General features: G+C 39.1%; 4 protein-coding genes across 5 annotated transcripts; 1 reads left to right on the top strand and 3 right to left on the bottom strand.

The window, feature by feature from the left end:
- Window positions 1-261: 261 nt before the first annotated feature.
- LOC146474956 (uncharacterized) lies at window positions 262-2,173 on the bottom strand. 2 transcript variants are annotated; one of them, XM_085116696.1, is made up of 3 exons: window positions 1,375-2,168; window positions 1,271-1,329; window positions 262-982 (listed from the first exon to the last, which is right to left on the bottom strand). In XM_085116696.1, the coding sequence occupies exons 1-3, from the start codon at window positions 1,710-1,712 to the stop codon at window positions 951-953; spliced, it is 429 nt and encodes a 142-aa protein (XP_084972822.1). In that variant the 5' UTR covers window positions 1,713-2,168; the 3' UTR covers window positions 262-950. The 2 variants fall into 2 exon arrangements, with proteins under 2 accessions (XP_084972822.1, XP_084972821.1); XM_085116695.1 differs by having other exon boundaries at window positions 1,271-2,173.
- A 1,086-nt stretch (window positions 2,174-3,259) lies between these two features.
- LOC146474955 (uncharacterized) lies at window positions 3,260-6,585 on the top strand. The gene is made up of 2 exons (XM_085116864.1): window positions 3,260-5,277; window positions 5,808-6,585. The coding sequence occupies exons 1-2, from the start codon at window positions 3,500-3,502 to the stop codon at window positions 6,583-6,585; spliced, it is 2,556 nt and encodes an 851-aa protein (XP_084972990.1). The 5' UTR covers window positions 3,260-3,499.
- LOC146474954 (uncharacterized) lies at window positions 6,479-8,496 on the bottom strand. The gene is made up of 3 exons (XM_085116305.1): window positions 8,183-8,496; window positions 7,812-7,910; window positions 6,479-7,280 (listed from the first exon to the last, which is right to left on the bottom strand). Exons 1-3 carry the CDS (start codon window positions 8,195-8,197, stop codon window positions 6,990-6,992), a joined length of 405 nt encoding a protein of 134 aa, XP_084972431.1. The 5' UTR covers window positions 8,198-8,496; the 3' UTR covers window positions 6,479-6,989.
- Window positions 8,497-16,859: 8,363 nt separating this feature from the next.
- Window positions 16,860-27,421, bottom strand: LOC146474953 (TBC1 domain family member 15-like). The gene is made up of 15 exons (XM_085116693.1): window positions 27,217-27,421; window positions 27,045-27,139; window positions 26,484-26,601; window positions 25,187-25,406; window positions 24,475-24,586; window positions 24,031-24,246; window positions 23,517-23,645; window positions 22,998-23,101; window positions 22,436-22,530; window positions 21,502-21,618; window positions 20,947-21,047; window positions 19,910-20,009; window positions 18,850-18,947; window positions 18,395-18,511; window positions 16,860-17,710 (listed from the first exon to the last, which is right to left on the bottom strand). Exons 1-15 carry the CDS (start codon window positions 27,278-27,280, stop codon window positions 17,255-17,257), a joined length of 2,142 nt encoding a protein of 713 aa, XP_084972819.1. The 5' UTR covers window positions 27,281-27,421; the 3' UTR covers window positions 16,860-17,254.
- Window positions 27,422-27,525: the final 104 nt, after the last annotated feature.

The following is a 27,525-nucleotide window of genomic DNA, read 5'->3' as shown; positions in this document are numbered from 1 at the left end:
AAAAAATTCACATTTTGCAATTCACTGAGGACTGATATTAAATTAAGTGACTGAATTAAAATCTTATTAAAAAACTTTACATTACACTATATTAAATTGTATAAAACTGTCAGTACTTAACAATAGTATAAAATTTTAAATATAAAATATGAATTAAATGTATTTATTTCTGTTAGAAAATGTCGAAAAACTTTTCATGAATTTCAACATCGATTTGTTTTCTTGACAAGTATTGGAAATGAATACATTTACGACTGGGCTCCATGGACGGTAGCCTCCTACGGAGACGATCCTTGGGTTCGTCACGTGACGAGACCAAAGAGCGTCTGCCGGCGTAAGAGGCTACATTGACCGCGGCTTCCCAATTGCCAGATGCTGTTTATTTATATATACAGTTAAATTCTATCCATTACCGCTCAGCCTATTCCGGAGAACAAGTCAAACCTTGACAATTTCAGTATAGCTATGACAATGAACGAATATAGTCGACAGCTATAGAGTTTTATCGGCCATCAACAACCTATACATTATAGCAAAAAATTGCATGTCATCTTGGGCCACCTTAAAACCTCGTATCTTTCTCCAAAACGCTAAAACGTTCGGCTGGTTCTACCCTATCGATCAAAGTTCAAGCTGGCCCCTTACAGACCTTCTAATGTTCTCCTTGCGATCACTCATTGGAAGCCAAGGCCGTGAGACGATAGTTGATTTGCAGTTGTTCTTCAGTATTTGCGTTGACTTCGTGGGCAAGCAAATGCTATCTGAAAACAGCTTCCTCCTTCTGTTTTATCTTCAGTTGACTGATGCAGTCTAATCGTCTTTATCCATTTAACGAGGGTGTTTCACATCCTCAAATACTACTATTAGTTTAAATAAGCTTTGTTGGTTCGGCATATAGACGTATCACCATAGGATTTGTGCCGCGGGGTGAATCAATCAATCTTGCAAGTCTACAAGGCGTCAGGGATTCCATTCACAAACACTGTTATAACAAGATAAAAAGATACCTCACTAAGACTAATTTTAGTTAGAATAATTAGATGGAAGATTTAGAGGGCCATTTTCGAGATTTTGCACTTTTTTCACTGTAAAATGACTTGCCGGATTTCAAGGACAGAATAGGTAATGAATTTGTTTTGTTTACGAAAACTCGAGTCTTGGGGAAAAAAGTGAAAACTTCACACAAAAGTAATCAGAGCGTTCTCTTGGACGTTGAGGTTTTTATAATATGTTAAACTTAATGCGATCATGATCAAGGTAGCTCACTTACTGAATGCAACATTGCCATTTCCATCATTGTGATCGTCGCCGTCGCCATCTTCATCATTGCCGTTTCTGTCATCGTCACCATTACCGTCGTTGTTTCCATCATTGTCGTTGCCGTCATCCTCACCATCACTGCTGTCATTGCCGTCACTGTTATCACCATGGTTCGCGTCGTTCTCATCATTACCATCGTCAAACCCATTATCATGATCATGGTCAATGTAATCGTTGTTTCCATGGTTACCGTTATCGCCGTCGCCTTCGCCATTAACATTATCGTGTTCGTCATTATGGCCAATCCATGTTATTATGAACGTCAATAACACTATTGCATCATTTCCGAGGATCACTGCTATAATGATAATCATCATATATTTCCAGTGTAGTTTCCTTATGCCCAGTGTAGTTTCCTTATGCCCGCCGAAGGATAAGAGATGGTTGATCATCCTAAATTAAAAGAATACAGAAATTTATAAGTGATTGCTTTAAGAGTATTGAAACACCTAGGGTTCCAAATTACAAGGGGTTCCTCATTTTTCCCACAGGGAGGGGGAGGGGTGGGGGCTGGAGAAAAATGGGACAAAATAATTCAAGGGGGTGGGAGGAGGAAAGGATGTCATGTGTGTTTGAGAGGTGATGCAATATATTTTGTAGACTTTATATGACATTTTGCAGCAATAACAGGCGAGAATTATATTATATTTATTGTCCACTCTCTTATACAGAAGATTACTAACTCAATAACTTATTTTAAATGTCACTAGTAATCCAAGACCTTTTCCCGGTGGTCAAGTTGTGCAACTTAGGGTTTTCTGGTGCATGCATGAGATTTGTGCTTTAAAATTTACTGTTTCACGGCTAATTTTAAGGAAAGTTTTTTTTTTTTTTGCGATAGTCCGCAATGCCGCACTCAAGTAATTAGCATTTCATCTTCCATTTTTAGCGGGACTGTAATTTTAGTTTGATCAAAGCATTGGGTCTTTGGAGGATAATCTAAAAAAATCATGCTTTATTGAAGCACCTTAAAAAAGCCGTCTCGTTGAGTGGTTCCGGATTCCAAGATTTCACTGTTGAGTGACGTCATATACAGGAAACGTAGCCCATTGTCACAAGAGGTCTGTGAATATGCACTGATATAAAGAAATTACGGACCACGGAAATGCACTCGAACCACGAGGCCCTCGGCTAACGCTATTGATAATTGTAATTGATAGTAAATTTAATTTTAAAGTGTAACCAGCCCTCAATATTTTTTCTCCGAAAAAAAATTCATATTTTGGTGAGTATCTCTGCGAATTTTTTGCCTGCTATCGTAGAAGTATGAACTGTTGAGAAAGTGGTAATTGCGAAGCTGTCTCGCTCTTACTCGTTCTTTGAACTCTTACCGCGACTGGCGAGCCACCGAGCCACTAAACCACAGGGAGCAGAGGAGTTCCTTTTGAATTAATAAATAAAAAACGTCTTACCTCTTTGAAATGCTCTGTTGCGTAAATTCTCTCGGTTAAAAAAAAAAAAAAAACCATTTGCGAGCACGATTACTTTGTTTTCGCCGTACCGTTTTGCTCCCAATCTCTTACCCAGAGTCTTCAGGCTTTTTGGTCAGCGGGGCAACACCCGGAAGACTCTGGGGACATCGAAAAAATTCAATTTTTTTGATTGGCTGTTTCGAAACGGTTTCCATTGTTTTACCGCAGAAATCCTGCGGTAATAAAATTCGATGTCCCCAGAGTCTTCCCGGCGTTGCCCCGCTGACCAAAAAGCCTGAAGACTCTGGGTACGAGATTGTTTTGCTCCCAGAACGATTCGATCGCCGGACCGCCATTATTTTGAAACGCGTTGACCGCTGACTAGCCGACCACAGTCGTCTAAAGCTGCGAAAGTAATAAATAAAGGCAAGTTCATTTTCTTTGCCTCGGCACTTCGTGCCTCGTTCGGAAAGCTTCGCTTTCCCAAGATATTTCGTTGGACTTCGTCCAACGGACGACTGCGGTCGGCTACGCAAATTTCCCTTTCGTAAACGGTCGTTGCCATTTGAAACGGTCGATGCCATTTCTCACAACGGTCGTTGCCATTTGAAACGGTCGATGCCATTTCTCATGACGGTCGATGCCATCGTAAAGGTCGATGTCAAGAAGGAACCGATATTTCCGACTCTCTCCGACGATATGCGTGACAATCAGAGCAATGCGTGACTAGCTTTCCTACAAACCATCGCGATTTTTATCAAATCAAAATGGCGGACAAACCCGACAATTTTCTCAAAGATCTAATATCTTCAGCTATAAAAGAAGTCGAATCGAAAAGTAAATCTTTTGAATCGACCGAAATTACAAAGGAGAGTTTTCTGGCTTCGCTGCCAGATGATTCATTTTACTACCTGAAGGCAATTTCAGGAAATGGAGAAAAGTTCAAAGTGCACTTTTTGACCGAAGATATAACGAAAGAAAACCTGGAGCAGTGGATATCCGAATATGAAGTGATAAACAGCATCTCAGTGAAGTTAAAGACAAAGAAGGCACCAACAAGCGGCTATGTGTTGCAAAACTACTATAGATGCCAACACAACACTCGCAACTGGAGTCCAAGTAAAGATCCACAGCAGAAATTGTACTTGAACCCATCTGCCAGAGTAAAGAACACCAATTGCCCCTTTCAGATGATAGTCAAAATAGACAGCGAGGGATGTTGTTCTGTGGACATAGAGTGGGAACACAACCATTCCCTTGAAACTCTGGAGGCCTCTAATTTCCGTGACCTTTCTCCTGAGTGCACAGAAAGGGTTTTGAAGTTGTTTGAAAGTGGGCATGCACCAGCAACCGCAAGGTCACAGTACTTGAAAGAACTCAAAGAGTCATGTCAGGATGAATTGGAATTTCACAGGAAAAAAGCCAATCGGGCAGTTATGCCGAGAAAAAGGGACTTTAGTTACCTCTACACGCAATTTGGTAAGGATAGGTATGGTGGACAGGGCGTTATGATGTTTGAAAGACTTTCCGAAAGGCTTCAACAATACAAGAAAGACAACCCTGAAGCTACTACTTGTCACCAGATGTATGAAGGTGATGATACGCCTCTTATAATTGCTATTGTAACGCCTCTCATGAAGCGTGTACACAAGGAAGTGCAGCAGTCTGGTGAGATGGTTTTTGTTGATGCTACTTCTAATACAGAAGAGCACAATCTTAAAGTGTTTTTAATGTGCACAAACAATGTATCTGGAGCACTTCCACTTGGCATCTTGATCACCAGTGATGAACAGGAGCGTACACTTAAACAGGGCTTTGAAATGCTTCGGTCCTGTTTACCAGAGTATGCATTCAATGGTCGTGGTCGGGAACAAGGCCCCCAAGTCATCCTAACAGACAACTGTAAAGAGGAAAGAAATGCTCTGAAGTCTGTTTGGCCAACATCTGTTTTACTTCTTTGCATCTTCCACATGCTCCAACAACTTTGGAGATGGCTTCACGAGAGCAAGAACAGTATCAGCCAAGCAGATAGACCCTATTTTCTCACCCTTTTCAAGAGGTCCTTATATGCCGAGAGAAGACAAGATTTTGAGAACTGCTTCAGTGAACTTTTGAATGATGGCCGTTGCAAGAAATACCCAAATCTAGTGAGCTATTTGCAAAATCTATACAATTACAAAGAATCGTTTGCTCTATGCTTTAGAACTGAACTGCCTGTTAGGGGGAACCACACCAACAATTTTGCCGAGGCTCAGTTTTTGGTTCTTAAGGATGTAATTCTGCAGCGCACCAAAGAGTACAATGTTGTTGGGCTTCTAGACAAGCTGACTATTAATCTAGAAGATCACTACAAGAATAAGCTCCTTAGTATTGCTGATGGGAGTTTTGATGGCGCGTACAGACATCGATTCTTTGGGAAAGGGAAAGACGGAAGCACAGGGTTTAAAGTCCCAGATAAAAAAGATCTTGATGCCTACATCTCAACTGTAGAGAACTTTGGCAATAATGTATTCAAAGTTGGAAGCTCTTCAGATAGCAGTCACAGGTCAGTAGTGTTTTTTCTTCGCCGTCACAATAGATAACGCTCTGGTGGTACAAGAGGGCATGTGTGGGTGGGCATTGTTTTCCTATCTTTCCCCCATTGTCTGATTCAAATTATCTTGATAGGGGAAGGAGGGGGGGGGAGGGGGCAGTGTTTCTAGGCTCCTCCCCTTTGGAGCAAAAATACATAAAACATGGGGACATAACATGCATAACATATGAGATAATTCCTGCAGTTCATCCATATGCTGCATTTCAAGGATGTTGATTTAGCATAAGGAAGACCAAAACATGAGTAATATATTATCCAGGGGGTGGGGTACCTTTAGAAATTTCCCTTCTTAGCAGGGTTATTGAGTTTTTTATAGCAGAGTAAGAGCAAGCCCTTACTCTGCTGTTAAGAATATTTCCATTAATACAGTATCTTAGTGGATCAACCAGTTGAAGGTCTAGAATGTATCTATTACAGATTGAAAAACAAAAATTCCAGTTGTATTGAGATATTTATGAAGTGTCTCATTGGTTCTTTGTCAGTTATACAGTGGACATGACTCTTGGGATATGTAGCTGCACGGTTGGTAAAGACGGGAGCCCATGCAAACACCAGTATGTCCTGTGGGTGGCAAATCTAGCAGACTGCATAAACTTCATTCCAGTCAGTAATCCACATGAGAGGCAGAAATTGGCCTGGCTAGCAATAGGAAAGACACTTCCTGTTGCTTGTTATAAGCCATTACGCTCTAGTGATGCTGGACAAACATCACAAACTGATGGTTCTAATGGTTTTGTAACAGAGGCATCCACTAGTATGGAAACAGCACAACAAGGGCCAAACTGCTGCACTGCTGAACCAATACAGAGCAATGATGATGATGAGGATGATTCCATTGCAAATGCTGAACAATTGTTGAGAAACTCTTGTGAACAAATAATTCAAAAGCTCCAAAGCGCAAGAGACCTTAATTTGGCTAAAGGTGTAATCAGGTTCGCAAAAAGGATAACATCCTTAACCGCTGCTAGATCTATGCATTCTAATTTGGCAAGCGCTCTTTTTACTTTTGGGTCCAGTGAGGTGAAAAAAACCGGAAATGGAAAAAAGATCCGAGTCCAGCCCAACAGAAAACGAAAGTGTGGTAGTGGAAGCCGTCAGGTTGTATCAAAAGGGCGACCAGTACAACTTCAAGAGGCCACCTCAAAGAGGAAGCGCAGCCATGACTTGGCTAAAGCAGTACAAACAAACACTAAAAGTAGTAAGAAGACTGGGTCCCATACTATGAAATCCAAGACAAAGCACATGCAAAGGAAAAAATAGGAAAACAGAGTAATCTTAGTGAATAAACAATGGAATGTTCACATAATGTTTAACATAGAGGGAAATTCACTTAAGGCAAATTGCCTAGATTAAAAACCTCTCTCCTTGGATCTGCCCCTGAACAACAAGGTTATTAAAAAGATTGAGGTTTTGACATTGTAAATAAGTTTTAATTCATTTTTCCTGTTAAAGTCTAACACAACATTTGTAATGATTTAAAATTTGGTTTGAACAGTAACATGATGTACATGTGCTGCAATGACCACAATTAATTTCAAAAATCGATAATAATAATAATAATAATAATAATAATTTCAAAACAAAAACAATTATGTATTATAGATTGATCCAATAGTCCTTTCAAATCATCTCCAATTAAAATCACTAAATGCAGGATAGGTTAACTAAACATGTGACTTTTGGTGTCTTATAAGTTTTCGTTTCTCAGCAAAAGTCTGTTGACAATGATCACACTTGTAGCTGTCTTTATGTTTCTTGTCTTTATGCCTTTTTAGCTTTTGCTCATGGTCAAACGATTCATTGCATTCCTCGCAAATGCACTCATGACAACCTTTCTCGTGGTATTTAAAGTCCTTCTCCCTTGTGAACTGGGTGCTGCAGGTTGGACATTTTTTTATCTCTGCTATTCCCATAGCAAGGTCTTCCCTCAAGCTCTGTGCTTTATCTTTCCAGTCCTATGAAGATCATAGCATGATATTTTAAAAGGGGGTAAATATATTAGGGAACAATCATGTATTTATGATCCCCCCTAGTTTTATATAAACCAGATTGCAAAGACAGGTTTTTTTTCACCCTCTATCATAACTTTTTGAGGATAATACCCCCTTGCCCCCACCCCCCCCCCCCCCCTTCCCCCTTTCCTCAAAACCTGGATCCGTCACATGTAAGTTATTTCTAATTAAAATTTAGGGTAAATTAATTGGTACATTATAATGGGCCATGCTATCCCCTAGGTATATTTTTCAGTTCTTTCTGGAAAAATGACAAGTCTGAACATTATATTACAAAATTGACATTCAGCTTGAGGTCCCAGCTTGATTCAAGATCAACATTCATAACCTAAAATACTTTTAATTGGAAAGTTTGACGAGAACATTTACACTCTCGGTCCTTACAAAGTTAGCCATGTAAACCACATAGCAGTCCACTGAAATGGGACAGGGTTAATACACAAACACTCGCAATGTTAGAAGTTTATAACTAACCTTTCGTCTGTCTGTCGGCAATTTCTTCCACATATTGCCAACCACTTTGGAAACCTGCCCGATTCCTGCCCCCTTTCCAAGTTGTTCCTTGACATCTGGCTGTGGAATAATACAAAGAACGAGGAAACTGTATCAGCTTATATCGAATGTAATTTCAAGGCCTACAAGAATTGAATAACTAATATAAGTGCAACACTTATAGATAACATATTTGTTAATGACATAAACGAAAATTTTACATGCGGTTTATTTTTCACTGATATTTCTGATAACTTAATCTTAATCACTTGTAATCGGATGTAAAGGATGAACAAGCACTTTATCCAGGCTGAAAATGATTGAATATTTCGGGAAATACAAAACAAACTCACCGCAACTGACTGCATAAAGGAGTTTCACCCCGTTGGCTTCTTAATTGATTTTTGTTTTGTTTCTGCACAAGAAGAATGGGTTGGTTCTGGTTCAGCTGGCTCAACTCTCGCGCACGTGGATTGCTCCGCCATCTTGTAAACAACACTGCCCGGAAGTGACGTCCGAGCGTGACAACCGCGTACGAGCTATTCACGAGGGCTGTCGTCTGCTCGGCTAGTTTTCGAAATGGCATCGACCGTTTCAAATGGCAACGACCGTTCTGAGAAATGGCATCGACCGTTTCAAATGGCAACGACCGTTTACGAAAGGGAAATTTGCGTCGGCTACTCTCTCCTCCGCAGAGCTTCGATGGGTGTTATGTGTATCCGCTGAACGAAGTGAGTGCAGGCGCAAAAGCTGAGCGGGTTGACTTGGCGGCGAACCTCTGCCAGAAGCATGTCGTTTTCTTGTACATCCTTGTCGTTTTCTTGTACATCGATTGATTTCTCGCTCATCTCTAAATTTGACAGTTTCATTCTTGGCCGAAGTCAGCATTTACTTTGTCTCTACAGTTTGCAGTCGTTAATTTTAAGGTGAGATCTCACAATTTCTAGAAAAAAAGCAAAATCGTTTGTATTCGAAGCCCCCCTGAAACCCGTGGAGAGTGGACTTAGTACATTTTGCTTCGTAAAAGTGAACAATAGTCACGAACAAATAATTGCTTTTTCTGGGCTTGAAAGGCCTTTTAGCCTTTTATAATCTTATTTTGAAAGACAGTTGTTTCATCACAGTAAATAACAAGCTTCCCGTGAGAACTAAATGCTAATTAAATCACCGAAAGATCATTATAACTTCTTCTGATAAAACTTGTTTACAAGATAAAAATATCAAGTTTGGTCGTTTCGGAGTATAGAAAAAATACGCTTTGATTAAAACATTAAGCTTACTTGCTCTAGTCTCTTTTAAGACTGAATTGACAGTTTTTGTTTGGTCTCAGGTGGCAGACGTTTCCTCAATAAATCATTCCTTTGCATGCACTCTTTTATCTCCACACGATCGTCGCTCGTGTAACTTGAATTTCATTCTTGTAGTGATGATTCAAGGCATCACAGCAAAATAAAAGCGTTTTCTAAACAGTCATCATGAAAGGAAAAAACTTTCCCCGATTTCTAAGCATGTAGGTAAGTTTTCGTGAGTAAATCTCCCACATCGCGCGACATGACAATTTCACAAACACCCGCCATTTTTATGACATAAGTACGCACACCACCCTAGTTACAAAATGACTCCCCCGGATCGCAGCCATATTGGGCGTGGTTTCTGGCAGAGGCTCCCGCCGTCGCCTTCCACGGAATTTTACGCCTGCACTCACTTTTCTCAGCGGAGCCTCTGCGGAGGCAATCTCGTACCCAGAGTCTTCAGGCTTTTTCGTCAGCGGGGCAACGCCGGGAAGACTCTGGGGACATCGAAAAAATTCAATTTTTTTGATTGGCTGTTCCGTAACGGTTTCCATTGTTTTACCGCAGAAATCCTGCGGTAATAAAATTCGATGTCCCCAGAGCTTTCCCGGCGTTGCCCCGCTGACCAAAAAGCCTGAAGACTCTGGGTACGAGGAGAGAGGGTCGGCTAGTCAGCGGTCAACGCGTTTCAAAATAATGGCGGTCCGGCGATCGAATCGTTCTGGGAGCAAAACGGTACGGCGAAAACAAAGTAATCGTGCTCGCAAATGGTTTTTTTTTTTTTTTTTTAACCGAAAGAATTTACGTAACAGAGCATTTCAAAGAGGTAAGACGTTTTTTATTTATTAATTCAAAAGGAACTCCTCTGCTCCCTGTGACTAAACCCGCCCACTAAACCCATCTCTTTCTTCGTTTCATTGCCTCGGATGCTCATCGCCTTGAAAAGGTATCGTATGGAGCGATTTTCCTTCCTGTAAGTTTCTAACGTTACTGCAACCTCCTACAACACATCTGGCCGATATATTTCGGACCACTATTACCACTATTGATGCAACTTTCTAAAAGAAACAAGTGAAGTGTGCGAAGTGTCGGTCGTGTTTTCGAAGTGACGTCACAGACTAGACCCATGCTCCTTAATACTCGGGCGTGCACCAAAACGGCGGCGTTTTTAAGCGATTTTCCGTAAAACGAAGATTTAATCAAATCAAAAGAAATTGTCGGGCAGATACTCACCAAAATATGAGCATTTTTGGAGAAAAATATTTTGGGGGCTAGGTGCACTTTAAGGGCTGTTATTTGTAAATGTAGGGGATTTTGGCCCGCCTTGAACCTCTGTACTGGCTCTGCTCAAAATAAACCGTGAACGATGAGACCCCACGGATTCGTGGGTAGTGTTTAAGCAATAACCTCATTTCCATAATCAATAATTTAGCAATCTCATTCTTTGCAATAAAAAACACAGTGCTGACTTAATTCTTTCGAATGATTTTCTACCAAATATTGCTTAAGTTCATTGACTGATTTGAACTAAGGCAAATCGCGAATTGTGTATCACTCAAATTGGCCCTTGTTGGGCAACTTCTTGGCCACGTGCAACTAATTTTGGTCATCAACCGTCGCACGAGAACAGAATATTATGCAAATAAATTTAGTACACTTATACCCATAAAGCCATTGGGTCTCATCGTTCACGGTTGATGCTTTTTAGGTGTCAACGTTTTTGCAATCGAGTGTATATCAAACTTTGCCAACGTCCAACGCGTAGGAACAGGTGTTCCTAATAGTTTTATCCCTGGCAGTCAACAATCTGCACAGCTGATTCCTTTTCCTTGTGGGAGTTTGTTATATTTTAAAAAAGGAAAATTTAAAATGAACAAAGACTGCCTGGCATGATCATGTGCATGACTATTATAACCATCACTCAAATGCAAGCCTTCTTGGTTTTCTCGCACAGAAGTCGCTGATGACTCTCTCGGGGGTCAATCGGCATCTCCCTGAATGCTCGCATAAGAGCTAGAGATGATAGTCGCTCTGTCAGCATAGTGGACCGCACGTATGTTTTCACTTTTCTTATGGTGCTAAGTGATCTCTCTGGTGTAGCAGTGGACACTGGCATGGAGAGGAGAATGGTAAGCACGGTGGCAACATTCGGATAGAGATCTTAGTGTATCCTCCAGGTTGTTTGGTTTCTCCCCCTCGGCAAGCGCCCTTCTCGCGATACCTGATAATTGCTTGGACACCTCTGTGAATCCCTGCCTTGATTGCCGCCCCATCATAGCCCTGTGCGCGCATGCGGTCAATATCCAGGCCATAGCCCTTTCGGCTAGCGCCTGTCCTGTGATACTCTCAGCTTGTACAAACCTAAGGAGCTCCTCCCGTATCTGCACCTTTTTGTCGTCCTCTCGTGTGTGCACCAAACGAACGCACGCTTTATTTAGTTCTCTTGCTGATTGATCAAGCATTGACAAGCATTTTGAATGATCAGCTTATGTCATTTCTACTTTCTTTCTAACAATTACAGGCGCACAGCTGTCAAAGCCGCTGTAAGGCGGAAATCAACAGTCAACTACATTTTCGTGGGCAAAACTATTTCAAAGTTCTATAGAAACATTTCTATCCTTTGTTAACCTTTCAGCATTTTTATATATATAAAGACATTATTTTATTTTTTCAAAATAAAACGTCGATATAGCGGGTATGATACTCCCTAAGTGGGTTTTTCAGCTCAATACAATAATTATTATAGTAAACAAAAGAAAATAAGGCCTTTCGGCTGTTGAGGCCGCGGTGGACAGGATTCTTATCAGAATGTATTTATTTAAATAATATGCACGAAGTCAAACGACTAAAACCGACAAAAAGCGAAATATTCATGAAAATCTCTCTAAAAATATTCTGTTCTGCCTCAATAATCGCACGTGATTTATTTCGCGTAGCACGAACTTTTTGTGTATTACTAAAATAGGCCGTTTGAGCGCAGCAAGTTTCTTTGTCAGAAGTCTGCATCTGGTTTTTGTAAACAACAGCAAACCTTAAAGGCTAAAAAACAACTATATAGATATACTGATTCAAAATGTAAGCTGTACGGTGAAGGGGAGCCCCTCCCGCAAAGGCCTTGTGGAAGTTAAATGTCCGTATTCAGCTACACGTAAGACAGGCAAAGCATACACAGGTTTGTAAATTGAAATAATTGTGAAATTTTCGATGGACGAAGACCAATTAACAATCAATAACAAAAACTATGTAACTACCTGTACATGTGCATGTCGGCGAGCACTTTTGACATGCACGTACGATAGGTTGAAATATCGTTGCCATTATCTAAAATTCAAAGGCTTCAATCTTACCTTCTAAGGCTTATTTTAAAATTCGGCCCATGATATGACAATCTACAATATGCCTAGTTTATCATCTTGCCGTGTCAACTCGTGAAATTGTCTGTCCGCGCTATATTCTTGGACACAAAAGTGCTTGTTTTTACGCTTCCGAAGGCTTTCCGAGCAAACACGAGGGAGCTGATTAATTCAAACCTGGATTATGGTAATTTTGGTAAAATCTTACTGCACGGGCCATAGACAAGTGCACGCAGAAATCAACAATACTTTGAAACTCACTGCATATATATTAAAACGCACGGCCTTGCGGCGTTTTGCAAGTAGTAGCTGGCGACATGCAGTAAGGATTTTTTGATCAGCTCAATTTTATTACTACCAGTGGTAATTACAAAAACTCATTTTTGTGTCAACATGATAGATTTTGCGCCTTTAAGGGCAAATATTTCTTAAGAAGCTTGAAGTTAAAAAATCCGGCTATGATATGACACAATAGATGTTGTAATAGATCACTCAGTGGTAAAATCAAATTTCTCTGCGTCTTCGTGGAGGAGAAAACCTGGACACAAAATCACGTTTTTAACAAATTTAATTTAAGTTACTTTCTGTATTGCCCTAAGACGCCATCTACACATTATAAAACGATCATAGTGCACTTTGATCATTCTCCAATACGTCTGCTAAGTTTTGGCGAAATCGGCTTTGAACTGCTCGTGATTTTAGGATTTTAGAAGTGGTACCCCTGCCAATATTTTGCCTAATGAATATATTCATGGTCAACGTATCCACCGCGGCCTTAAAAAAAACTAATTACGAAAATTCTTATTAAGCCCGTGATTAATGACTTTGGCTACTGTAGCTACGCCCAGAATACGCTTCGCCACACATTTATGTATGAGGCATGAACAGTGCATGTATTCGTACTGCGTAGATAACTAGAAGATCCTATCCTTTCAACTTAAAATATATTCTATATATCAAACCGTTATTCATTCTTGGTGAAAAAAAGTCCCTCTAAAATTACCGAAGGGCGACTATTGAGAGTACTGAATCTCTGCCCCGTTCAGTATTGTTGTGATGCACTTTTGAATATTGTATAAATATTAATAAATTAAAAATGACAAGTTGATTATTTGTTCTCGCTGCGAATCTCTGTTATAATACAGATAATATACTCTTTTAAAATCAGGATACCAACATCACAAAATTAAAGTCATTTACCAGCCGATTGAGGTCCTCGAATAAAATTAACTAAGCTACGACTAGTTAAGAAATAGAAAGAACTACGGACATAAAGTAGAAAAACATTAAATAAATGAATTAATTAGCTGGTAGTTATGAAGATCGTAATATGTCATTAATTAGGCAGGCCATGCTGAAACTGAAAACAGTCAGAGACTCCTGCCTAAAGAAAGTGTCCAAAACAAGTCGGGAAAAAGTTTTATATATCACTGAAGTAAAGTTTTATTTATATTAGCATTGTCTCTGGTTTAATTCCACTACATATATAATCAAAACAAAGTTTACCTCGAACTCGATGACTTGATGTTGTTCCTTTTTCGATCCGGCCGGATCCCAACGCGAGATTAATGCGCTGTTGTAGCACTGCGAATTAGTAAAGTCCTAAAGTGTGTATAAACAAAAATACGGCGTGAACTTCAGTAAAAAAAAAACATTACTAATCAAACCTGTATACGTCAACGTTTCCAAACCTTCCCTTCCCTGCCTGAACATTTGACGCTGAATGCAACGGGGAAATGAGCACTCAGTTCAGACCTCCTGACCTCAATATATTGGTAGATGCCTGTTTCAGAACGTGGCGGCTACGAATATGCAAGGGGCGGGGTCTCTTTCAGAAAAATTTGTTTCCGGGTCAAATAGCACGTGATGTTTAAGCCACTGAGTGTTGTTTAGTCTAAAATATTTGCTAAAATAAAACATGTACACTTGAAATTGCTAGCGGTTCAAATAATAAATCCACCCCAAAACGTATTAAAATGTGCGTAATATATCAAACACGAGAAGGTCTGTTTCATCAGATATCCAAACCGACTGAGAAGGAGGTTGGAACATTTTTTAAACGACTTCGAGTTGTTTGGATATCTGATGAAACACACTTTCGAGTGTTTGATATGGATCAATAATTCTTGGAGAAATTCAAGGCTAAAGTTTGCAAAATTTTATGGTAATTACGAACCGTGACATATATAGAAGTTAACGTGCAAGCTCAATTGCGGAACAACGACAAAATGTTTGTCTTGCGTTCGGCGGCTTTATTCTTCGTGACCGGGGTAACTGAAAGCGTTCTTTCTTTCAAAAAAAATAATAATAAGCGGACAAAAAATGCAGTTATACAGAATGAAGCTCGCGATAAAATACTCATACCTGTACTCAATCGTGACCCAAAGTTGATGCCAGTTGACGGAGAAACACTTCGGTGTAACTTCTGCATCTGTCGTCCTTTCATTCAGTTGATAATTCTCGAGATTTGTTCTGTCTGTAGCTTGCAAAGAATATTTTAAGAAATACGGGAACACGATATGCGTCATATATGCGTTATTGACCAAGCGTGAGGTCGAGATGGCTGGATATATTGCCCAATTTCTTTTTTTTTGGCGTTCTTAAAACTTTTGATGCCAAGCGGACGGGCAACGGGTAAAAGGTCCATCAACATTTGTGGCGTCCACGTCACTTTTTGTTCGCTTCGAATTCGCCTCCATCTGAGCTGTTCCCTCAGAGTTCTTATTTCCCAAACCAACCCTGTTAACAACCAAAACTTACGTTACGTTACGCTGTTTTTGTGTATTTGTCTTTGTACACCCACCTAGGTCTTGGCGGATTGTGCTAGCATAATTTATCCGAGAATGAATTGGAGCAAAAAAGCATATTTTTTTTAAACGAGCATTGCCACGGCATAATTAGCAAATTTTAGCACTTTTTGGAGCATAAATTCATAAAATTTAGTAATATGGTGTATTTCGTACAGAAATAAGTTAAATTTAGGTATTATGTTCTTGCAATACGTGTTTTAGCTACGCTAATAGTAGTATTGACTTTGTTCTGACATGGTTAGCGACTAGGCTTCTTTTGGCGAATTCTGCGTGCGCGGTTAACCTTTTGGAGACAAACTGCCATAAAACACAAATAAATTTACAGCAACAGTTTATTTGAAAAACATCATAATTTGGTGTCGTTATTGCGCCATTTGCGTGCCAACCTGGTGTGCTCTTGGGTTGGGGGCAACTGTCTGTTGGTGTTCCAAAAATAATTTTCTTTCTTATATCCCTTCTTTCAACCTCTTAAAATTCCATTCAAATTCGAATTCACGTATACCCCCACCTCAAATTAATCAATTGTATTTCTCTGTTACTGACACGATATAACATTTGTAAACATAGGGTGGAAATACAACCAACATACGACACTTTGCTGCAGAATACTTGTTTTTGGTAGTTGTATCATTTTATTTTTTTTATTTATTTTTTTTTTTTTATTTATTAATTTTTTTTTTTTTTTTATTATTATTCTCACATTTTTTACGGGCATCATCGAATACCCGCGACTATTTTACGCGATTTTCGCAAATTATAAAGGCTTTTGTCCGAAATATGGACGTCGGAGAGGGTAAGCTGAAGAGTGAAATCCAAAAAAAAATAATTCACTGTGCAACCACGAGACACGATATACGTGTCACTATCAATTCATTATCTTGTTGTGTTTCGTAAATAATATCACATTTTATAAACTGCTGACCAAAAGATCGTAGGCTCTGGGGACAAGGATAGGCGTGATTGCGAAAGCCATTTTCTATGCATGCTCGTCACTAGTACGGGCATTTCTCCTGTAACCCGTATCTGAAAGCAATCAGACCCTTACGCACCTACCAGCCAGTTACACAACCAGTTACACGTTTTGTTTCGGGTTACCATGACCACGAAGAACCACCATTTGTCTTCAATAATTTTCCAATTTCATATGTTTGAGTTGTTTTGGGTCGGCACTTAGCTCTTTGGAAGATCAGTTATCATGGTCTTAATCTTGGCGTTAATTCGTTAGCGAATTTTTATTCATTTCCTTTTCTTTCTCATTGTAATCCAAGCACAAGTAGCTCAAATAACTGCAAGGCAGATCTGACTGCGTAGAAAACTTAACACGACAGCGACATGAAAGAGACCAAACCAAGAATCAAAAAATGCATCCGCGGACAGCTGTTTCGAGCTGGTTGGCTCTCATCAGCACGGTGCAGCGTAGCAAAAAGTAGAACAACCAATGCAAACCAAACACAATTGTTGCTTGGTGTGGCCTCAATATAGCCTCCCACGCAGACGTTATTAGGGGTTCGTCACGCGTTCCTGCCCCACGTGGAACGCGTGACAAACCCATAAGAACGTCTGCGTGGGAGGCTAGCTTCAATAAGGACCATTATTTATTTATTATTTATTTAATCCGTAAAGACAATTTTTTAGCCCGTTAGCTTTTGTTTCTTCATTCGTCCCAATGAATGCCATACATATGTGAGTAAAAAATTAAATCGCGTCGTTCCTTACATATTTCTTTGCTGAAGGAGATATACAGCGTTCCTTTTGACCAGCGGGTTTCCCCTACATCCACCTGCACAATAACCTAAGAAAATGTGGCTCTGGACTGAACAGTCGACACCAGAATTCGATCAATTTTTCCATCACACAACAAATTTCTAAAACTGAAAATAAGCTACAAGGTGTTACACCCTCTACAAGCCTTCGGGTGTAAGCCAGTGACAAAATAGCATTTTTTCATCAATGACATCCGTTTCATATAGCTAAAATATATTTTGCGCCTCTTCGGACAGAACCACGATTTCGTCTTCATCTGAAACAACTTCTTCATTGGTTTGATTTTCATTCGAAGCACCGTCATTCCGACTTGATCTAGCCGAGCCAGCATCTAAGTCGTTCAAGTCTGTTTGGCTGTTGCCACTCGAGCTTTGCTTACTGGATTCGTCGGAGTTAATAGCCGCAAGGAGACACCTTTGCACTGCTGAGCTAGCCTTGGCTCCTCCGTAATCTTCCAGTAAATTAACAACATGTCTGCTGTGCGCTGCGAGGAAAGGATCTGGTCTTTCAACATTTGGGGTCATCATGGCTTCATTTTTGCCTGTCAGAATCAACTTCACCTCCCCTGGCAAGTCAGGATATGCATACAGCTGTAGACAGAGCTGTTCTGCCCTGATTAGCATTTCCTGAACGTCTATGTTGTTTGCTAAATCGTTTATATACTGAAGAGAAAAGAACAAAACACTCCTTACCCTTTGTAATATGAGCAGTTTCTGTTCTCTTGAAATGTCTAGCGAGAACCGAAACTCGCAAGCGCGCGAGTAAAAGTTAGGGGACATCTTGCAGGTCCCTGAATCGAGGCATGGCTGTAGGCAAGGGTACAAACTCAAGAGAGGGGATTCAAAAACAGCAAATTTGTTTTATCCTTACTGTAGAATGCCAGTGAAGATTAGTTTTATTTAAGCTTAACTAAACATCTTGGAAGAAAAGAGTACATTTCAAACTTGAACTGAACTGTACCAGCTGATCTATCAATCGACCGACCGATCGGTCGATCGACCAACAAGCAATCCATCAAACCATCCATCCATCCATCAGTCAACTAGGTAACTAACCAACCAACCATCAATCAATCAATCAATCAATCAATCAATCAATCAATCATTCAGTCATTCAATCAATCAATCAACCATCAATCAATCAATCAACCAACTATCAATGAACCGTTAAGGAGGATCCAAACACTTGCTGAAAATGACGATAGGGTAAGAAGTTTTATTCAGTGAAATGTGGGGCCAAGTATTGAGGAACAGAGCTCTTTTTCACGTCTCCAGAAATGTGTGCATGTATGGCCTCACCCAGAGGAAACTCTCAAATACAAGCAACATGGATAACCTTTTACACACCTTCAGAATTTCAGTGAATCCAAATTCATTCTCCATTATAACATGGCGATGTTTGTCCAAGATGGCGAGACAAAAAATCAAATGATAATTCGGCGAAAGTCTTTGTGACCATAGGTTCTGAGAAAGAAGAAAAATTCATCAGCGAACACATGCTTTACACATGTGTGGACAAAACAAAAGGAGAAGCAAGTTTGATTAGTCGTTTCAATCAGTTTCTCGTAGAATATATATTTTTTCCGAAATTTAAGTGCCTAGAATGAATGAATTTTTTTCGATCTATGTACACGTAACTAGTTATCTATGCACAAAACAAAAAATGTGACAACACAATGTCCTAATGACGAAAAGAAATATATTCTTAAAAGTCTGAACGTGGTACCGAGGGCGTTCATTTACAGGGGGACGAGGTTCAAATTTATGACCATATTATAAGTTGAAGTTGTGCAAAACCTTACCTCCCATAGTGTCATGATATTTGGGAAGGAAAATTCTCGCTTAAAACAGATTAGGAGCCACCTGAAGCAGAAGTACATGTTACCAGAGTCGTGCTTCTCTGTAAAAAAAAAAGGACAAAACTCATAGTAAAAACCCAAGCCTAGCCGGTGTAAAGCAGACACGCAAGAACACTACACACTGCTTGTTTCTTTCACTGAGCAATCGTTGTTTTGTTTTGTTTTGTTTTGTTGTTGTTGTTTTTTTTTTCGGTCTTTGAAACCAACAGCATGACAATCAGAGACATGCCATAATCAACTACTGAGAAATTGTCGTGAGAGGGGTGTTAGAAATTTTTACACTTAACCTCCAGACAGACATGCACATGTACATGTAGGCTCCGGCGCAACGAGTGACAAGATAAGCCACCCGTCACCATTTACAAGCACATCTACAGGGTTTTTCATCAATGGTGGCCCATAAATTTTTTTTTCTTTTTCTTTCTTTTTTTTTCATTATTATTAGCCCTATAAGCCACATTAGCATGTCCATGGAAGGAGGAAGAGCCTAGTATTAAGAAGATCCTAGAAGGAGAAAAAATAATTAATAATTATTGTTGGCCTTTAGCAGCTGAACGCCCAGCCATCGCCATGTAATTTTTTTTTTTTGTCTGTTTGTTTGTTCCCTTGTATTAGGACCTTCAGAACGTATATAGTTTACATGTTCATGGTGCTAGGATCTTGCTATCTCTCATCTAGGAAGATCCTAGCGCTAGGGCCAAGTACAACCTTTTGCATGTAAACTGAATACAGAAAACATGTGGCGCTAAGATAATCCACCTTCTACGATCTTCCTCCCTCCATGTAAACAGCCCCTAAGTGTCAGCAGCTGGCTATAAAACAGTTGCTTCCATTTCTGAGTAGCCCATTTTCAGAGAAAGTGTAAACTCATCCACACTTCACTTAACAGCCACCTACCTAATAAGCCGAGTTGTCTATTCAGAAACGTAACAACACCCCTGTATCTGGTCATGCAACTCCACTTACACATTCGGAGAACAGTTGAAAATCGAATTACTCGTACCTAGATAGCTGTAGAAATGAGGGTCCATAAATTTGAGTAACACGGTCAGCTGATGCAGCTGTGCTTTCATTCCTTCTTGATTCTCATCAAAATTGTGAGCCTACAAACAAGAAGAGAAACTTCTTCAAGATGGAGCATTCTGCAAAGTTACTTTGCACTCAACCATGTTTGATGTTTATGTATTATTTCACATCTAAATAATAATGTTACTTAGGCAGGTTTGTACCAGGATGTCAAATACATGTACTGGAGCCAAGATATCAATATAATTAGGTAAAATATTACAATCTTTTGAAATGGCTCTTTTGTGCGGGCAACACCCTAGACATTAGACTTCGAGTAGTCCCCCATTTTTCCTCAGGGATAGTAAGGCGAGCGAAATGCGAGCGCGCGTGAAAATCACCCCCACGCGAGTCGCCTTTTCTCACGTGGGGTGATTCTCACGCGCGCTCGCGTTTCGCTCGCCCTACTATCCCTGAGGAAAAATGGGGGACTACTCGTAGTCTACCTAGACATACATGTACACATATAATTATACATGTATGAAAGCATTATTGTTTTTCCTTGCATACTCCTCTGAGTTTGCTAGATGTACATGAACATGACACATTAATAAAGTTATTAACATCATCATCATCATCACCATCATCGAAAGTATAGTTGAATAATTGTGGAATTTGACTGTTGTTTAGTGTGTAGACCTGTATAATTTGCAGGAACTGAAACTTGTGAAGTGAAGTGAAGGATCATGTTAAAGTTCATCCATTTTTCTTGATTAGTTCGCTTCTGTGTGGGAATTATTGAAACAATGTTATTGAAGCATCAAAACCATGTAAAAACAATTATATTTTGCATCCACACACGGTTAATTGCACAACTTAACAGGAATGACGGTGTGAGATAGTTCCTCCTGCACAACTCAAAACCATCTGTGGTTTGTTCAAAATCAAGGACAAAACCACTAACAAAGAAGAGAACAAAGAGGTTGTTGCGCTTTATAACCACTGCCTTATACTAAATATGTGTACATTTCTCACCAATTTCTCCATGAAGCCAACAAAACACCAAAAAGCCTCCACTTCATCATCCATAAGATATAAGATTGGTGACAAAAGATCACTCATACCTTGCACATAGCCTGTAAACAAAAAGAAACAAACAAATACATTACATAAATGACTAAAACAACTGAAATTGACAAAAACAATAAAATTAATATTACAAGATATTACAGGAGGAATACTCCAGGTGTCAGGTTGTTCAAAGAGCAGATGACTTTTAATTATCCAGCAGACAGGTTGCTATTCAGCAGATGAAAATGTATTAGTTGGAGTATATTTTATCAGCTGGATCTTGCAATTTATCCACTGAATAAACTTCTCTGCTCTTTGAACAACCAGGGCCAGATCTGCAAGTGCAGTTTAAAAGCAAGAATTGTTTCCTTAGATGTAAAACTACAGTGTAGTGTAGAAGTAGCTACATGTAAATACAGGGTGGACACATGTAGGTGTAAAGCAGTAAAATAATTATTTAGAAAAATAAACAAGCAACAGGTAAACTGAGATATACTTAAATGGCAGTTTTCAACTTACCAAGATCAAAATTATACATGCAGTAAGTGAGGAGGACATCATAGAGCTTTTTGACATTGGAATGATTTGACTCTGAATAAAAGGTATTAAGCCTGTCTGTTCTGGCCACATCCTTGTCTGTGTTGTGACAAAAAAAACAACAAAACAATGACAATCAACATACATGCTACACAAGTCTGTATGCCTCCATCATCATGTCACAAAAATCCTAAAATAAATTGACACCTTCAAAATGGTAACCCACACTTCCTATTATCGTCAATCTACGTCATGCGTGACCAGTATTTTTGAAATTTGAACAGAGTTTTGATAATTACACCTATGTGTCAGCTTTGAACATTGCCAGCAATATTTCAGAGTTTCCATAGAAATTCCCCTAGTTTACTGATAGTATAAAGCTATGAATTTTCTTTACATTACATCATTAACTATTTCAAAAATAATAGTATTGTTTCCCGAGTATTTTATTTTTCAGTTAATGCGTCTTTTTAGGAAAGATTTCCAGAGAAATGTTCAAGATTCCATCCAAATGCCAGACATTACAAAGAGGAATTTGATTGTTCATTTCATTCTCAGAAATATTGGTCATGCGTGACACAGGTTGACTGTAAAAGCAGTGAATGGAGCTTCAATGAAGAGAATAAAAAGAGTCAAAGAACTAACAGTTGAAAAAAAAAAAAAACAACTCCATGTCCGTCTTTTATCAATCTCAAATAGTTATAATTATAGATAACATGGTCAACTTTAAGGTCGACCTATTAACAACATCATTTTGGACACCGCAAAACCATAAATGAAGGCTTCCTCAAGTAATGCCATGCCACACTGTATGCAACAAAACACCTGGGTATGGCAATAAATATGGACAACTGGGGCCTTCTTCCCATAGATAGCACAAATCAATAACATTTAATTTATTTCTCATAATCCTTACCTATCAAGTGCTTTCTTTCTCTGAATTCTGAAAAGTTTTTTTCTTGCGTTTCTGTCATGGACTGCCACTGCCACTTCATGGCTCTATATTCATCTCTACAGAAAGTTGAGGAAACAAGAAAATTATTTTACCATACATGTACACTGTACATTTTGCTCACTAGTACAGTGTATTCTCTGTTCTCATTGGTTGAAAGCACACACCTAATTCATGCTTGCCATGTCACATCTACAGAGAGTACCGCAGTGTAGAATTTATCCACGTAGACATGGCATCATACCTACAGACAGTCATGTACATGTATGCAGAAATTGATAATTTCCATACATGCATCTAAATGTATATTAAGTGTAATAAATATTGAGGGGGTGCCTGGAAAATAGCCCTTAGTGATTTCTCATAAACTGCTAGATCCTCCTTCCAAATTACCTTGTGTTAACTTATAAAATTGTTTGAGCTTTCATTTCAAACCATAAAAAAATATGACATAAACACCTCTCATGAAAACAATAGAAAAGTTTACTATGCATGCGTGCATGTGTACATATAATTATGTACTTACTCCTTTCCCTTTAGAAGTGTTTGCTGTGTCTGTGCTGTGTAGCCATACTTTTTGTACCCTAACAAATACTGCCAGACTGGTTTGCGGATTAAATCATCCACACCCTACAGTCACAAAAGCAAAGTAACTTGTGACAAAACAAAAACATTGCAGAAAAATCAGAAGACAGGTGACAACACTGAAAACCACTACAATGGACATCTGCAGGTATGGTTTATTTTGATTGGGAATCATGAGGAAATGACTCACACTGTTCATAATGTTGCCGTTTTCTTGGTCCACGGGCACTCAACTCAGGTAGATCAGAAAGTACAGCATCCCCAACAACCAGCCATGTTTTAAACTCCAAGAAAAACTACTGTACCTGTACAATACATAACAATGCTGCCTGCAGGAGAGTGGTGACAGGAATCCAAATGGGTTTTGACCAGTCAGGTGTACACTTCTGCTACTGACAATACTACCACACAACAAGAAGCCCCCCCTTAGGCACAAAATTAATGGCAACAAAAAACATACCCCTCTGAACACTCTATCATGGAGCTTCTTCACATCGGTTACTCTCCCAGCATCATCTATGAATGACTTCCATTCATTAAGTTTCAAAGGTTCACGACGTGTTACTGCTGGTAACTCACCAAGATCCAACTAAGGTTTTAAAATGCAATGTAAAAGTTAACAAACAGTTCATGTACCTGTATTTATGGACCGATTGTGAGGTGCCAGAGGGACAGATAACTACTAGTTCACTCTAGCTGGAGGTAAGTTTTTTTAAAGGATACATAAAGGCTGTGCCGTTTGGGGTGGGGGGAGGGGGGCTTACATTGAATAAGTAGAATTTTACAAGAAATATCAAAAATCTCGCTGATTGCTCACAGCTAATTGTCTATAAAAGTACAGATAATAGAAGTGATGTCTTATCTATTTCATTTTCATAGTATTTTGACTTTACTTCAAAAAAATGAGCATACGCCTCCATACATTACATGTAGTGCAAGTGTTTATCAAACTTAGCACAAGAGTATATGAGTACCTTATCAGGTACAGTAGGGCGATCACTAGCAGGCAGAGAGCATGTGTCTCCAAGGTGTTCAAACTCCACTTCCTTTTTAGCAGCACTATACTGGGCTTGAGTTTCAGCATTCTCTGCTCCTTGTTGATATCCTTCGTACATATCTCGCATATACCGTGTAACCTTAGACAATGCATCCATACCATCATAATATGCACTGTGGATGAACCTCTGCCACTAAAAATCAATCACAGGAAAAAAAGTAATATTCAATATCACTCATTTAATATGCATGCATTCATCCATTCATAATCAATTAACCCACTGACTCAAGTCTTACTGAAGCCTTCAGTTAATAAGTTGGCCCTGTTTGAGGCCACTTATTCCCAACTGTGCAAAGAAATAATGGTATTCATTTTTTTTCATTTTTTCATAAGCATTGCCCAAGTTGATAAACTATCTTACAGGAGCACCAGAAGGAGGATTGTCTTCAGAGAACAACTGGAGCTGATCAAGTGACTGCTTCAAAGCGCTCTGATCCTCCGCGACAACAAATAATTTGTTATTATACGGTGATCTGAAAAGAGGAACAAAAAATATGTGAGTACTGGTTTTACAAACAATGGCATATACTTACTCTGGCTTTTAAAGAGAATCAAGCTACTGTACTGTACACATGTAGCTTTCAAGATGAAGATTAAGGAAGGGAGGCCAGAGTTAGAGGTAGGTTTAGTCTTGGGGTTACATGTAGGTTTAGGGTAAGGGTTAAACGTTACAACAAAAACCACATCCATATTTAACCAAAGCCCACGAAGAAGTTTAACTTAGGTTCACAAATGATTAAATAAACTTGGAACAATGAAACAATCTTCCAGAGAACATTGTCCAGCTCAACTGCTACAAGTTCAAGGCCTAGCTAGTAAGTGGCCTACTGTACACACAGATTTCACCTGCCAGCTGTAACACATGTACTAGAATAAACCATTTTCAACTACACTAAATCATGGCATTCAAAGCAAATGTGTTCTTTAAAACAATATTGTGGGCAGTGTGTATGATCCCCAGAGATGTATTATGATGGACAATTAAATTAAATGATTGACAACAAAAACTAACGTCTTGTCTTTTCACTATAAAGGCACAGTAAATGACAAAATTCCTTTGATGCATTACTCACTTTGTTAGCCAGATGTATCTTTGCAGTCGGCGAATCAATTCACTGATGCCACCAGAGTGAAAGTGGAGGGCAGGAAGTGTGGTGCCATCCTTGAGAATGAAAACAGCATACGACCATGTCAGCTTGGGATCAGATCGCCTGATGGAGTGCAAGTCCGCTGTGTCGAAATAAATGGCATATTTTGACCTCCGCCTCTTTTTATGAGCACTTGCACCAGCATCTGTAAAGAAACATTCAAATTTGTGAAAGTTTTAGTTACAGCTCATGAACATGGATTTCTGACACATGTATGTAATTAGTATTGGGTTTTTTTTTATATTGATTTTTTCACCACATTTTAACCATCTGCTTTAAGGTCAGTCTCAATGGAAAAAAGAACAAAATTGTCCCTATTTTGTCTGTAAAATAGATCTAACTTTAATAATTGTTGGAACTTCCTGTGAATACTTATACACACAGTCAGTGTGATCAGACCCTTTCTGTCAATTTTACATATTTTAGAATAAATTATTGTTCATCCATACACGATGAAGCTTGCCTTAAATTCTGATTAAACATGATAAATGTGGCCACCAGAATTCTGACTTTTGCACATGTAATCCAGTGATTGTGCAGTTCCAGAAAATTTCTAAGTATACTCCCCCCGCAGAAGGTTTTTTGTTTTGCAACCCCCTACCTGTCCTCCCAGGAAATTCCAGTTTAGCTTCATACTTTGCTTCTAACATTTTGACTTTTAAGATCCCCCCCCCCCCCCAGCCCCCTAGGAATTTCCAATGACCTTCCATAGGGTAGGTATGGATTTTTTCTGGAACTGCACAGTTAGAATTTGTTAAAAATCAACGGCACTTCCCATTCACCCAAAATTCCAGAAAATATTCTAATTTATGGCAAAATCATTATCAAATAAAATAGCAATTTCCAGGGAAAGTTTTCAGAACTTTTTCAGAAACTTTGCTTGAATTACTGAGATGCTAACTTTTCAACCAAATGGAGGTAACAAAAATTTCCAGATAAAGAAGATTGGGTGAATTGGGGAATACACCCTGTATGTCACAATGTTGTCTTCATTTTCTGGAAAACTGTAAGAACAAAGTGAACATTTCTGTTTCATTTTCCAGCTAAGGTTATCAGAACACTCAGATTCCATATTTTTCATAAAACAAGAATTCAACAGTATTCCATTAAGAAATGGTACTTCAGTATCAAATGACAACATAGAAGATAAATCTCAAGATGTTTATGATTTCAAGATTCTACACAAGTTAGGCATGCCGTAAAAGTGCACATATTGCATCACCTTCTCCCTCTTGTTTGCTTTGTGTGACAAGGTCCCATTCTGAGTAGTCACTTGATTCCAGTTCAAACTCTTCCTCTTCATTCACAATAGGTGACCAGTCCACAAAACTACTATTGTCCTAATAAAGCAAAGAAACACATCATCAACACTAATTGATTTTTTTAACCCCCAAAACAATTAAATTGAACCCCACCCCCTAAAAAAGAAATTTGGTACATGGTAAATTTATTTCTTGTCCTCAATCAGGGTTGAGTTTGATCAAAAAAGCCCCATTATTGGTCGTTAATCTTTTAATCTTTCAACACGTCTTATAACAGGGTGCAACAAGGTTTCATTTATTTATAGTTTCCTTCCCATGTACAGTGTACATGAAGTCACAGGACCTTACACGACCTCCACTAAATGAACTTCATGTATTGAAACTGAAACGCAACCGTGGTGGTTTTAGCAACACTACGATATTTCACTTCTCATAGATGTCCATTGGATTAAAGTATTCTTTAACGGGTAACCATTTTCATGTTTTCTATAAAAGCCTAAGCTAAATAAGCTTAAGCTTACTTTCTCAATGACTGAGACTCTTCCAGGTATGATGTTTGCAGTCTGTGTTGTGATGGGTACCGCAGTGTGCACAAATACGCCATCTTGACAATAAACTACCTGAAGACAATACAAAAGTCATGATAAGTTTTCAAAACTCAACCCAATGAAAGCGAAGTACACTGTGAAAAACTTGCCTTTCCTTCGTCATCGACAACATGCGCAGAGGGCTCCATCGGAGAATTCACCGCAGCCATAAATCTCGAAATAACAGTTCTAAATACAGGGATTAAGCGAAAAGCAGAACTGTTTTTGGTAGAAATGAAAGAATACGGAGCTCATCATGGCACGTAATCATCCAAAATAAGGTTCCAAAGAGAATGTATCGGTCGACAATACACTTGAAATGCGTTCACGCTATAAATAGTAGTCTGATATGTCACGAAAGAGAGAGGGCTGGGGAACAACGAGCAAAGTTTTGGTGATGCATACATGAAGGTAT

The sequence above is a fragment of the Pavona decussata genome, unplaced genomic scaffold, assembly GCF_977016875.1.
Source record: "Pavona decussata unplaced genomic scaffold, jaPavDecu1.1 SCAFFOLD_87, whole genome shotgun sequence".
Taxonomy (NCBI): Eukaryota; Metazoa; Cnidaria; class Anthozoa; order Scleractinia; family Agariciidae; genus Pavona; species Pavona decussata.
Note: the sequence above shows the minus strand (reverse complement) of the source record. Positions and strands in the feature narration are given on the sequence as shown.

Excerpts from the sequence above, each read along its gene's own strand:
- LOC146474956 (XM_085116695.1), bottom strand. The coding sequence starts at position 1,712 with ATGATCAACCATCTCTTATCCTTCGGCGGGCATAAGGAAACTACACTG. Across the intron at positions 983-1,270 it reads AAATGGCAATGTTGCATTCA|TGTTTGTGAATGGAATCCCT; the intron begins GTAAGTGAGCTA and ends TTGTTATAACAG.
- LOC146474955 (XM_085116864.1), top strand. The coding sequence starts at position 3,500 with ATGGCGGACAAACCCGACAATTTTCTCAAAGATCTAATATCTTCAGCT. Across the intron at positions 5,278-5,807 it reads TCTTCAGATAGCAGTCACAG|TTATACAGTGGACATGACTC; the intron begins GTCAGTAGTGTT and ends GTTCTTTGTCAG.
- LOC146474954 (XM_085116305.1), bottom strand. Across the intron at positions 7,281-7,811 it reads TGCCGACAGACAGACGAAAG|GACTGGAAAGATAAAGCACA; the intron begins GTTAGTTATAAA and ends TGATCTTCATAG.
- LOC146474953 (XM_085116693.1), bottom strand. The coding sequence starts at position 27,280 with ATGGCTGCGGTGAATTCTCCGATGGAGCCCTCTGCGCATGTTGTCGAT. Across the intron at positions 26,602-27,044 it reads GAGTCTCAGTCATTGAGAAA|GACAATAGTAGTTTTGTGGA; the intron begins GTAAGCTTAAGC and ends TTGCTTTATTAG. Across the intron at positions 25,407-26,483 it reads AAGCAAACAAGAGGGAGAAG|ATGCTGGTGCAAGTGCTCAT; the intron begins GTGATGCAATAT and ends GTTTCTTTACAG.